The sequence below is a fragment of the Orbicella faveolata genome, unplaced genomic scaffold (assembly GCF_042242905.1).
Source record: "Orbicella faveolata isolate gen_17 unplaced genomic scaffold, um_ofav_v1 contig_14, whole genome shotgun sequence".
Lineage (NCBI taxonomy): Eukaryota > Metazoa > Cnidaria > Anthozoa > Scleractinia > Merulinidae > Orbicella > Orbicella faveolata.
In genome coordinates, this window is record NW_028301541.1 from 10,883,799 (window position 1) to 10,897,491 (window position 13,693).

Genomic DNA, 13,693 nt, shown 5'->3' on the forward strand with positions numbered 1-13,693 from the left:
AGACAGGTACATGTACATATAATAATTAAATGTGATAATAATCAATTTCTAATTATAAAAATTGTCAGTAATAACACCATGGAGACAATGTTTTGGTATGAATTTTCTTAGGAGAATGCTTCACAAAGCATGGTCAGTCAACTTGGGAAAACACTGGAAAATAAGGAAATAACATCTTCAGGTATACATGTAGAAGTTTCAACAAATTTACTATTCCTGTAGGATAAAGTATACTGTTTGTATAATTGTATTTACCAATTAAAACTAAATAACTCTGAGGAGGCACTGCAACAAGAGGAAACATGCAGGTACGACAGATGAGTAAATTTGTATATTCTTAAATGAAATGATGTTTCTGATTAAACATTCCCTCCACATCATCCCCCACTGCATTAATTAATGTTTAAGAGATAGTTATAAATAATTAGAAATGGTTCTTCCATTCAAATGAGTGTTTACGCACATGCAGATGCAGTAGAAAAGCTTTTAATATACATTATACATTATACATTATATTTTGTAGCCAGTGCCAGACCGCTATGTTTAAATACTATGAAAACAGTGGTGGGCAGCTGTATGGTGTGCAGGAAGCAGCAACTAAAATGGAGCAGACAAAAGCCCTTGGTAGCCTTGATGTCTCTGCAGAGTTGCCAGTCAGTATCATCTGAGAGCAGACTCCAGCAGCATGCCTGCCGTACCACTTAAACCAAGCCCAGCTGAACAATACCAAGACAGCATGTATCTTCATTATAAATGACAAAACGGTGGCATTCATACCTACACAGAATAGAATAACTGTGTTTGACAGTCATTACCATGGGACAAGTGGAGCATTTTTGGCAATGGCCCCAAACGATGCAGCGTTTGAACTGCTTTCGTGGTTTAAAACGATTAACAGCATCCCACATAATTTAGGAACAGTAACATGTGTTTCATTTAGATAATGAAATATATCGATCGATTAAGATAAGCAAACTCTGTACATAAAAGTACTCTACAGTTGTATAGGTACATGTAGCCAACAATATACGTTCCTGGAGAAAGCATTTTTTGAGCTTTAAGTCCTGCGAGTAAGCTTACGAGTGCATGCAGGTGCTGACCATACAAGTTTTGCGACAGCAATTCCATACCACAGTGTTTGTGTTAAAATAAATTTTACGACTCGCTAAAAAAGGTGCCATTTTGATTACAAAACAAACTAAGATCGTAATACTCACGTCTGGCGACACTTTTCCAAACTCTCGTGTTGCCGTCAATGTCCCCCAAACATCATTTGTCTCTCAAACGAAGCAAACGACTGTCAATCGAAACGCCGCTGAATCGTGGCGGTTCAATCCAAAGCTCTAAATATTTACCGCGTAACTACAAGTTTTCTTGCATTTCTCGACATTTCTTTGGGAACAAAAACTTCGAATTGTTCAAATTGTCATTTTCCAAAGCATAAAAAGGAGATATTTGCGTTTAGGTGCCAAAATTTTGGAAAAATTTCTGCTCCTTTCTTGTCGTCATTCACCTGAACACGAAAGAACCACACATCACGTTCGCGCCGAAATTTGATTTTGTTGTGCTGACCTCTCGCACATGCGCAGACGTTATTCAGCCCTGTTGATATTAGGCTGATTTAGCAAGAGAACGAGAACGTCACTTGACGACGGCGCGCGCAGTACAAATACCCAAATATGGTCAAATTAGAACAGAATCCAGGTTATTCCGCGCGCCCTGCAGTCGTCATCTGACCATTTTTGGGTATTTGTACTGCGCGCGCCGTCGTCAAGTGACGTTCACGTTCTCTTGCTAAATCAGCCTATTATCCCAGAATGCAACGAGAAAATTACGTGCCAGGGGCCCGTTTCTCGAAGGTCCCGAAAAGTTTTCGCACCCGTAAAGCCGTAGCAAAATCTCAAACCTTATGACTACAGAGCTGTTTTTTCCACCTATCCTTTATACGAATAGAGTTCCCTTCATACAAGAAGTTTCAGGAGTATACACCTGTCTGTCTTTAAATACCGATTACACTAAACATGGCTTTTCGGGCCCAAAAAGTTTCTGGGGCTTTCGAGAAACAGGCCCCTGTGGTTACACTGATGTGCGATTTTCAGTACATAACATCACGTTGTCACAGCCCAGGGAAACCACCACTACCATAGGTGGGACTCACAGCATTAACAGCTTTATTTGTACCCAAAACTTACACATCAGTTAAACCAAGAGAAAATTTTCTCTTGGTTTAACTAAAAATTAACTAAACGGAGTACTGTCTGCCCAAAATAACCCGCGTGAGAGGCTAGAGAAATAGGGCTGCAATAATTTTAAAACAGAACAGTACTGATCATAGCTAAGAGGCCAGGGTGGAACATACGCTCACTTACATAGACACACTCAAAGACAATCGATAATAACACGAGCATCTATTCATGAGGGTTACAAAGCCGTGGGCTGGGTATCCAGATCACGTTTTATCTCTCCGGTTTTAACAATAGCCTTGTTCATGACTTCACGACTCGCGCTTTCCTCTTGAAGGCCGGTGTCCATATAACCGCCACGATTTCTGTAATCGCCACTAGAAAAGTTGAGCAAATGCAACTGTTTTTCAGTTTTTCCTCATCCATGTTATAAAATAATTGTTCATTGGTTTGGCTGTGTCGGGATTCATTGTACATGTATTAGATTGAGATCTCGGCCACGCTTCGAGTAGCTTACGAAGCTGGCGGTTTAGCTGGGGTAGGCAGCGCGAGCCGCGAAAATTCGCGGCGAATCCGCGAGAGGCCTTGAGTGAGAAACGAAAAACCCTAGCTAGCATAAGCTAGCATGCTTCTCCTGTCAGGTGGTCTTCACTGAAAACCCCTTCATTCGTCTTAACTAACTGATGATCAAATATCTGCTGTTTCATGCCTTCCTTCGGCCGACCAGTTTACAAATCTGAGACAATGCCATATTATCCCTTTTTGAATTCGTTCGGTTTGATGAATCAAACGATCAATTGCATGATGTACAACAGGACATTTGCGTTTTTTTTATTACAGAATAGAAAAGTTAGCATCCGACTGTGACTTCACTGGCTTTTTAAGGCCAGAACAATTGTTTGAAGGACGTCACAATTGAGCTTTACGGTCTAATGGATTGTCTAGTGTTTTGCCTGATCGAGCGCCAATGCTTAACACAACTTATACATTTTTATTTCTAACAAATCCAACTGTATTTTGCTACTGATACGTCTAAAATGAATGATGAAGAAGGGATCCTTCTGACCGGGGGACCTGAGTCATTTATAGAAATCATTGCGCTGATACAGGCAACGAGAGGGAATCGTTACGACGTTCAGTTCGGAGTAATTCTGGCACCATTTCCAAGCAAAATCTAATGGACAACAGACAATTGATTTATGATATAGTTAAAAGTATACATGTATAATATAATATATCAAAACTAAAATAATATTTAACCTTGTATTGAAAATAGTTCCAGGATGACACCGAAACGTCGTCTGCTCTTTTCACTTGTTTTTCGTACTGTGTCAATTGCATTTTAATCTTTTTAGACCACTTTTGTCCTAAACAGTTGGGATCGGCTTTGCTGAACAAATCTAAAAAGTTATTAGAAACTAGAAAATGGATTACTTATAACATGATTAATCTTTTAAGAATATAAAAATGTATTAGAAATTAACTAAGTGTACAGCGGGTAAACGAAAGCTGATCAAATAAATTGGAAGTAATAAAAAATTAACGTGGAATTGTTTTGTGATGAAAAACTTCGTTACACGGTTTGTGAGCTTGCGAAATGAATTTGCGTGCGAACACAGAAGCGCCCAGAAGCGTATAATTTTGGATTTGTACTAAAAGTCAATTAACCTGTTTCGTATAATTTGTTCATCAGCTTAAAGCCGGTTTTCAAAGGTGCACAATAACATGTTTCCTTTATTGTTCTTCTGTTGATATTGAATTTATTGAAATGTTCATTTTTTTTAAGCCAGTGTTCTGTCTTAATTAATATGTTCTTTATTAAAAAGCAGCAATACGGGTTATTCATGTCACGTAGGCTATTGTGGAGATGTAAACATACATAAATATATATCAATGCAAGCGTACGTTATTGTCGTACTGTACTCTCATAGTTACAGAAAGATTTCACTTGCAAAATAACGACTGAGTTTGATATGGTGACAACAACATCGACCACAACCACGTTAAACAGCATATCATCGTTTCTTATAACGCCGAACGAAAGCTTAATTGAGTTCAGACGCGTCATAGTATGTGGAAGTGGAGGTGAAGTTTGGCAAACAACAACAGCTGTTGATTGTGTTAGCTTAGCACACTCACCGCTAGGTGCTTGATCGAGCACGAATTCGAACGATGTCCGGTGCAGTTACAGAGCCGAAGCCCTCACCTTGGAAGGTTACAGCTCAAAATGTCGAGGAGAGGATAAAATTCAAACATAATAACTCCCGCATTGCATTAGCTATACGCAATGCAGAAATACATCGACCAGGCTTGTATCCGCCCACGAACAGAACTTGCAACTGCAGTACTGGCTTGGAAAGTACAGCACAATCCAACACGACTCGAGCAGATAGGGTTAAATGCAAGGGACCAGGTGACTCGAAGAATACATCGGAAACTTTATCCAGTGATGCATCTGGCAGAATTGCCTCAAAATTGGATTCGACGATATTACGTTGTTCCAGCAAAATAGCTATGGATGCAATTGAGTGCAAAAAATCCGGAAATCCTTTGGATGAAGCCGGTGGAAATCTTGCAAAAACAGTGAAGCTGAAAGCTGTGAATGTGAATCCCTGGAGAAACGACGGTGTAAAGACAGACAGGATTGTTGAACCCCATCTGGCAATCAACGATGGAGATAAAAGCCCTAAGAGAAACTTAACTCGTTTGGTTTCACTTCTGCAAGAGTGCAGTGACGTGAAAAGCTGCTCGTTCGCCGGGAGAGAAGGAACCGCAAACAGAACACCATCATGCCAAGCTGCTGATGGTACACCAGAACTCACAAGTCAAAAGTTACTTAAACCAGGGAGAATAGTTTGTTCTCATGGAGGTGGTTCTCAAGACTGTAATATGGGCGAGAACTGTCTGTCTGGAATTTTACTAGTTACTTCAAAAATACCTTCAAATCCTCGGTCTTTTCGGCGACTTCCACTTATAGAGAAAGTACCACCAAATAAGGTTAAATCCGATTTTTCGATACTTGAAAGGGGTCCGAGATTGTCCACGATGAAAAAAGTGTGTCACCTTTGCGAGGAATGCCGGAACACGTTTCGAAATGTCAGTTCAAGAGTTCACGGTCCTGATATGGAATCGGAAAACCTGGCTCGCCTTAAATATAAGCTGAAACTAAAAGAGCGGGAGTTGTTGAATATGGAAAGTAATTTTGGTAAAACTCTGAGCTCTAACTCTAATGAGCTAGCGCGGGATGAACCAGCAAAGTGTAAGCTGGGAGAAAAGTTCACTTTGCCAAAGTTGTACCTCATGCATCATTCCACTGCTACTACTTATCATCAAAAGGCGAGAAAAATGAGAACAAAAATGACTGATTCGATCATTTCTGCGTCAGAAGAGTGCTCAAATGCAACAAAACAACGTTGTTACAAGCTGGCAAAGGTAGAGCGGTTGGATAGCGCAAGCTCTCCTCGAGACAAACTTGCTAAGAACTCGACGAAAATGCCTAAGGTACAAGGACCTTTTTCAGCGGTGCTTATGCCAACGACGCCACTGCGAGGGTTCACGCCTCTGTGCTCAACGGAAAGCCCAATGCTGTGGAGAGAAAATGAAAGTGACGTCCAATGCATCGAGCAAGAAAAAGAAATGACAATAGAAGACTGACAACTAGGAGGAAAAATTAAGGGAAAAGGAGTAGAACATATAGTAAAATCACAACTTGTAGTTAAACAAACATACATCAGCTAGAGGGCTTAAGCGTGTTCGAAAATTTAAGGTGGCTCTGAACCCTACCTACAGAATTTTTTTAAATTTTGCCACGGCAAAAGCTGCGTCTTATCATACTTATTAAAAGTTGATAACATAAAAAAAATTCACTGTGCCATTTTTTAATTATAAGCCCCCAAAGCTGTAATTAAGGGTGTTTTTTGGAGGTCGTACTGTTGCTATGGTAACCTATTGTGTCACGAAAATGATATCAACGTGTTCACCAATGATTGGGCAGTATTTTGTTACCATGATTGTAGCATCAAGTGATAAAGAGTGGTTATAACGACCCATCAAAATCTAAGTGCTGGAAACTGTTTTGAGCCACCTTAATTCTAATCCATTTTATAGCGCGCGAGCATCTCGAAAAGTGAAAAAAAAAAAAAAAAAAAAAAAAAAATGAACTTCGTTCAGTCAATCGGGGTTATCAGAATTATTCAGGCAATGAACGTGTTGCTTGGTCTCTCACGCGGTACGGTGATTGTTACTTGCTCTTTACGCCGTTAAATTTTACCTTGTATCGATTTTAGGCTCTCCAGCGACGTTTCCTTCGCACGTAGCCTGCGAACGCTGACGTATTTCCGGCTGTCGCTTGTCTCCGCACTCGAGTTTCATTGTATCACGGAATCTGATTGGCAAAAGAGAAACAAAAACCATTACGTCACAGAAATCGTTTCCTGGCTCGGGTTCGCAGACGTTATTTTTCGGCGGACACAAGCGACAGCCGGAAATACATCTGCGTTCGCAGGCTACTTCGCACGGGGATATGAAAACGCCATCCGAAGAGAATTTTTCGGAAGTTCACACAAAATTGGTAGATTAAATTTTTAAAAAATAATAATACAAAACATATATCTGTCTACATTTTCTTACTATCGAAACCAGTGAACAGTTTAATGTCCAGTGTAGTAAATGACCAGTGACCGTTTAATTTTTAATGAAGAATCAAAACCCTCTCAATGTAGTAAAGAAAAACAGAAACTATTATCGCACTATGTTACTGACATACAATGCTTAAGGCTTTTTCCTCTAAGTTCCCCTGTCTCAGGGCCTTTCCATCTTAAATCCGTGGGGTTGCCTATATTCCCTCAAATTTCTGTCCCCTAGGGAACAAAGCCCTTTTTCAATTTCTAAATTCCCAGATCTAAGGCCTTTCCCATTTTACGCTCTTTCAGGTTAATAGACTGTTCAGTCGATATATTAAAATTCAACTTGGCAATGAGACCTAGAGGACACAGACAAAGGAAATTGAATGACCATGTTTATTCATTTCTTTTGTTTGTGTCCTCTAGGCCTCAATATCAAGCTGAATTTTAATATGACAAAAGTAACCTATTGCATTTTGTGAAAATCAAAATCAACATAAAATGAGAAAAAATGGGAGCCTATGGACAGACTCACTGTTATGAAGTAGAGAAAGTTGAAACACTGCGATATGAACTTTTTTCCTACTCTCAAACATAAAACCGGTCCTGAATTATATGCTCAGAGGGGTGTCAAGGAGCCTAATATTTTCCAAACAATTTTTATTCTTTGGAAAATCTTTAATCCCGCCTCTTCGTAGTCCAGTCCAGGGTCTATTTCTCGAAGTTCCCGAAAAGCCGTAGCAAAATCTCAAACTTTATGACTACAGAGCTGGTTTTTTATTTTTTTTATTTTTTAACTTATTCCTCATACCAACAGAGGTTCCCTTCGTAGAAGAAGTTTCAGGCGTATACACCTCTATGTCTTTAAATACTGATTAACTAAAAATAGCTTTTCGGGCCCGATAAGTTTCCGGGGTTTGTCAGTTGAGCGAGCGCTACCAAACGTACGGGAAAGGGGAAGGCTTGGTGGCTGAGCAAAGTCCAAAGAATCAAAATGGTGGTCATACTGAGCAAGATTCTCCCACCGGCACATTGGTTGAATTCTAAAGTTTCTGGGATCGCGGTTGCCGCTGCTGCAGCAGGTATCGTTGTATTATGGAAGAAAAAGCTGGACCAACTTAGCAGTAAAAGGTATGCTTGCTATTGCCCAAAAGCCGCAAGTGTAGCTTCTATGCCGGTGTACAACTGACTGCTTTCTGTTGCGTCATGACTTGTGTATGAGATTTTCGTCCGTTCTTTCAATAGATAAAGACAGCTTCGATTTTAGAACTCGAGTTGATCATTTCATTTTTTTTGTGTTAAACAGTGATGTTTTACTTTCTATTCATTAATAAGCTTATTGTATATTGTTCTGTCCGTAATTGATTGCAGAAAGGATCTGACGGACGATTTACACATCTCTCTAGAGGAGGTAAAGATCTCGTGAAGTTTAAAAAAGTAAAGCAATTGAACTTAATCATATTGGAGAAATCTGTGTTTTATGTATCAACAACACCTCCTAACTCCCTTTCTTGATTATTGGTTGTGCACAAGCATTATTATAGTCTGCATAGTTTTAGTAACTGTGCACAGTGATAATTAAATATGACTTTGAACAGCACCTTCAAGTCTTAGGGAGAGTACAGTTAGAAAAATAGGCAATGAGGAGGTGTTCTGAGAAAAATTAAACAAAGCAAGGAATGCTACTTGGACGGAGCAGCTGAGGGACAACCTTGTAATAGTGAATTATGAAAACAAATGAGGCTTTATTCTAGTTTGTACATGTACAGATGTTTGCTAGAATCGAGATCAGTTTTCAGGATGTGGCTCAAGTCTCCTTTCATCCCTTAAAGGTGCTGGGGAATACAAGTGTTATACATCATTGTTTATTTGTGGCTTACTTGAAAACATCATTTAGTAAGGAAGTTCATTGAAAAATTTTCAAAGTCCAAAATTGCACCTTTAGCAATCATATTTTTATTTACTATAAAGTCCCTCTGTCCTCTCCCTCAATTAAAATATCCCTTTATAGGTTATTTTTTATACCGTTAAGGCTCTGTGTATCAGTCAGTCAATTGGGGTGGACTGGGTATGTAAAATGTAATTTGTTATATAGACGCAAGTGTTTTACTGGAAAATACACTACTTGTCAAATTCATACGAAACCACATCCAGGACTCGAGTGGCATATTTTCCACATCCTCACTAGTGAAGATATCGATGATTTCATCAATACCAAGTTTGTCTAAATTGTACTTTGTTGGTGTATGATCAAAACGTCTTTTGGTCTTCCTCGAAAGTGTTTGGCAATCTTCGGTAATCTTCGGAAATCTTTGGTAATCTTCGGAGAGTTTCAAAAAATGTTTGGCAACGATTGAGTGACCTTTGGACAAGTTTTGGAGAATTTTCCGAAATCTTCAGAAAGTGGTTGGAAATCTTCAGAAAATAGTCAAAAACGCCGTGATCAGTATGTCTATATATGATAAAAAAAACATTACATGAGGAATATGAATTTTATGTTCGAGTGGCAAGAACAATATCTCACTCATTCACTGCGGTCACTTGTAAGATATTGTTCTTGCCACTCAAACATAAAATTCATATCTTCTCACCACCGTGTAATATCCTCTATGTATTTTGTGTCATATGAATGTTCTATTTTGTTATATTGTACACTGAAATTTTAGTGTTTAAATGTGCTGTGGATTATTTTCAGGAAAAAGCAGCCAAGAAAGAAAAGGCTGCAGTAGATGGTGTATTCTTTAGGTAAATTAGTTTACACTATTCATTCATGCTGACCACTTTAATTTTATGTTGTTTATCCAACAAACACAAAAATGCTTCGGATTTTGACTAATCTTTGTGTTAGAGTAGCCCATTCTGATGTTAATTTACTTTTCAAGTCATTTGCTTTTTTATCGGAAATTGAAAGAATTGTTTTTCACAATTTCAATAATATTAATAAATATTTTTTTATCCAGAAAGTTACTGAGGATTTTGAAAATAATCATTCCTGGATGGCTCACACCAGAGGTAGGTTATTGATATTAAGATGGATTCTGTTCAAAGTTTGAGAAATAAGTGCAAATTATTTGCTAAAAGTCTACTTATAGCACAATAACTTTTGGCACTCACTTAAGTTCATTTCTCTAAGTGACTCCGCAATTAAATTCTCAAGCATTCTCAAGAAAGTTAATGTCAAACCTCGTAAAAATGCTTAAGTGTGTGTTATTGTGTTTTAACTATCGTGAAATGTCTGTTTTAATTTAAATATGGATAACTTCAAGTTCAATTTTCCCTCACGGGGTCAGTTTGAGAGCTAAAGTCTTGATAAGTTCTTCTTAACTGTATTCAAAATATCACCATGTTATGAGGTTTTTTTGGTAACTTAATTTTTGCCATTATTGCTCGAATGTAGATATCATCTTAATGATCATACAAGTTATATGACTTGTACTATTGATACCAACTTTTGTTTCATATGGAAATAGAATTCGTTTATGAATAAATGACAACAATACACTTGTTTTTTTTGTTTAATTTTATTGTTGTAATAAACAAACATTGTACAATATTATTGTAACTAACAAAATGTAGGAATAGAAATTTAGTATAACCTCTGAAATCATAAGTACACTCATGGGTAACAATTTTTAAAATTTGGTTTACCGCAGTGGTTTGAAAAATCTTATACTACTTCATAAATAAGATTGTATCATATGTAAAATTGAACTGCAACATATACAGAAGAAGTTTATGACAATTTAGTGAAGTCTGTGACTTGTAATTGCGTTTTTATATATTGATCTCTGATTATAAAAATGATGTTAGAGGCAGAGTTAAGTTTAAATGGTAAAGACTGTATATGAGCCAAGTGGCCCATTAGGCTGGCACTTATTTCCGATTTCAGTAGCATGAAGGGACTAGGGGTATTTCTACTCACCCCCTGGATGGAATGCTAGTCCATCACAGGGTTACCCCCAGCATTCAATTTGCTGGTATCCATTTATATACAGTGTACCTGGGTGGAGAGAGGTACTGTGAGAGTAAAGTGTCTTGTCCAAGAACACAATGCAATGTCCCCAGCCAGGACCCAAACTTGGACTGCTCGATCCAGAGGTGAGCACTCTTGAGGCCACCATACCTCCCTGAGGGAGGTGTGGTGGCCTCACCCGTGGGAGTTATTCAAAAGTGCCTAAAATTTGATATTCAGAACTTGGGTGGAAGACAATCAATGAAGTTGAAACTGTGGCATTTTAATTCTTATGTTACAAGTCTGCATGTGGATTTTTAGAAAAATCAGCTGACCCCATTTCCAAGTCTGCCCCAGTATCTCAGGCAGAAGCTCCTAAAAGTATCTATTAGGAACACAGCTCAGTCCAGAGTACCGGTAACCATCAGTGTGTTTCATGAGAGTTAAAATTAGCAATTTTGTATTTTATCTTCAGACCGGTTACTTGGCACTTGTTGCTGCATCTCTGATAGCAAGGACATATTGTGATGTTTGGATGATACACAATGGAACTTCAATTGAGAGGTGAACTTTCTCAAAGACACTCAGAGTACATAATACAATCTGCTGTGTATAATTCTGTGAATCCAAGGTAAATTTGGATAAAAGATTAAGGCTAAGGGACAGTGTAAAGGAATTTGCTTTGAGTTACACAATGCACATAATAATTTTTTCTTGCATTGAGTTACATGTTGTTCAGTTTAATTTGAGGACTGTATGATTGTGCAATTTTCTCTGGGGTAACCCGAAAACACTGACTCCCCGTCCGTGGACCCCCTCTACGGACTGGGTCCACAGACTACCTATGGACCAGTCAACGGACTATCCCTATAGACCCCTCTACGGACCAACCCCCAAAATGGAATGAAAATAATAAATTAATATTTCAGTTACGGGTTGTCTTACAGATTATTTGTATCTGCTAAATTCCTAATGTTACATTGTGCAAATGTAACAGACTTGGGTTCAGGCTCAGGCGTAATTTATATCATTACACATTGCCGTTTCCTTTGCTGTGGCCATACAGTGTATGAAAGACCAGGAAGCCTTCAGGAGGCCTCCGGGAAGCCTCTGGGAAACCTTGAAATTTGTGCTCTTTCCCCTTTGCCATTTTGTCCAGCCCATTTTACCGTGGGTTCGTGAACTTGTTCCAGGCTTCACAATTTGCTCAGCAGAATTACAGATACAAACAAGCTTAAACGATCTAAAACGCATCTACCATAGCCAGATTGAGCCATGCTTTTCCATACGCTGTAAACAGCTTTTAGGCATTTTTTTTTGGGGGGGGGGGGGGAGAATTAAAAACCCAAGTTCATTTGCACAGTGTAACACTCGAAATGTCCCTGACATGAGTAATCTGTTAGACAACCCATAAGTGAAATCCTTGTTTATTATTTTTACGCTATTTTGGGGTGGTCCGTGCAGGGGGTCCATAGGCGTAGTCCATGGACCGGTCTGTAGGGTAGTCCACCAACCTGGTCTGTAGTGGGGGTCTGCGGACAGGGGGTCAGTGTTTTCGGGTTACTCTTTTCTCTGGGATGCTATAATTATAATGACCGTGCATGTACAGCTGCACACTGTATGATTACTCAGGCAAAACAGTTTTTAAAAATCTGTCACTGATAATTATGATGTACATTTTACTTTGAATGCAACTTGTCAGCTACATGTACATGTACAACTTATATACATGTTCATCTTATCTCATGAATGTGACTCTAGCAGCTTTGTGCAGTGTGTTTACAATATTGTGCAAAGGATAATTATACATGTATATCTTTAGTTAATTGTTGTGTTCTAAACCTTTCCACTACAACTGTTGTAGAAAGTACATGTCATGTTCAAGTAGAACTCTCTGTCTCTAAATTAGACATTCTAATATTCACCAATATACACAAACTGAAACTTGCACCATGTGCATTCTATTCTTAATGTGCATACTTTTAGGAGACCATGTAATACAAGTACCGGTATGTTTCTAATGTTTAATTTATTACTGTCCTGTAGGTCAATTATTGGCCAGGATTTTGCAGGATTCAAGGATAATCTTCTTGCACTGGTCTATGCCATGCCATTTGTAAGTAAATAGATTTAGTGATAGTTATATGTCAAATCAACATGGGGGGTGGGTGGCAGGTTGCAGGTCGTGGGTTGCAGATTGCAGGTCATAGGTTACGGGTTGTGTAAAATACTTTTAGGAAACAAGGAAAAGGCAATAAGGGCTACATGTGAAGGCGTATTGAGTACAGTTAGGAGGAGGTCAGTGGTATTTGTAGCTTATTAAAGCAAAAACATAGCTACATGTACAAAGTAAAGAGTAGGGTCTGATTCAAGAGCAGTTAGACAACTTGTTATAATTGTTGTTCTGTAGCTAAGTAGAAATTTGCTTATTTATTTAATAATTAGTAATGTTTTCAATTTGTGTTAAATTAAAGCCTGTAACAAGTTACAACCAAATTACCTGCAAGAACTGATATATACAGCTGTACATGTCTCTTGCTGATGAGTCAAATGAGTGGTCCATGGATAATTGTTAGCAATTTTGCATATAGCTCTGAGCTTATAAATTTTCAAAGATCCTTTAATGAAATATTTTTCCATGTTTGTTCATTGCATTTTATAACAATTAATTACTTGATATTGTTGGAACCTTAAGATGCAATCAAGGTATTGACATATATTTGTTAATTTACATGTATTGTATGAGTAACAAGTTTTTGACAATCAAATTATATTATTAACATAGACTTTTATTTTGATAGATATCAGTAGTAAACCAGCTTCTCAAGGTCAGTAAGTTTAAAGTGGATGCCTCACCATCGTTCTCTTTTTATATGTTTTGTTTGATATTTTTGATGTTTGTGTATTGATCATTCAAAAATAAATCATTTTGTAAT

The 13,693-nt window shown here is 38.1% G+C and overlaps 2 protein-coding genes across 2 annotated transcripts in view; both read left to right on the forward strand.

The window, feature by feature from the left end:
- Positions 1–4,355: 4,355 nt before the first annotated feature.
- On the forward strand, positions 4,356–6,309 carry LOC110043734 (uncharacterized). The gene has a single exon (XM_020749237.2). The coding sequence runs from the start codon at positions 4,356–4,358 to the stop codon at positions 5,835–5,837; it is 1,482 nt and encodes a 493-aa protein (XP_020604896.2). The 3' UTR covers positions 5,838–6,309.
- A 1,275-nt stretch (positions 6,310–7,584) lies between these two features.
- LOC110043926 (ATP-binding cassette sub-family D member 3-like) overlaps positions 7,585–13,693 on the forward strand; it is a 32,476-nt gene continuing 26,367 nt past the window's right edge. The window contains exons 1-7 of the mRNA XM_089286591.1: positions 7,585–7,936; positions 8,177–8,216; positions 9,501–9,550; positions 9,766–9,817; positions 11,233–11,321; positions 12,804–12,873; positions 13,559–13,585. Coding sequence (XP_089142717.1) covers positions 7,800–7,936; positions 8,177–8,216; positions 9,501–9,550; positions 9,766–9,817; positions 11,233–11,321; positions 12,804–12,873; positions 13,559–13,585 — 465 coding nt within the window. The 5' untranslated portion in view covers positions 7,585–7,799. The remainder of the gene's footprint in view (positions 7,937–8,176; positions 8,217–9,500; positions 9,551–9,765; positions 9,818–11,232; positions 11,322–12,803; positions 12,874–13,558; positions 13,586–13,693) is intronic.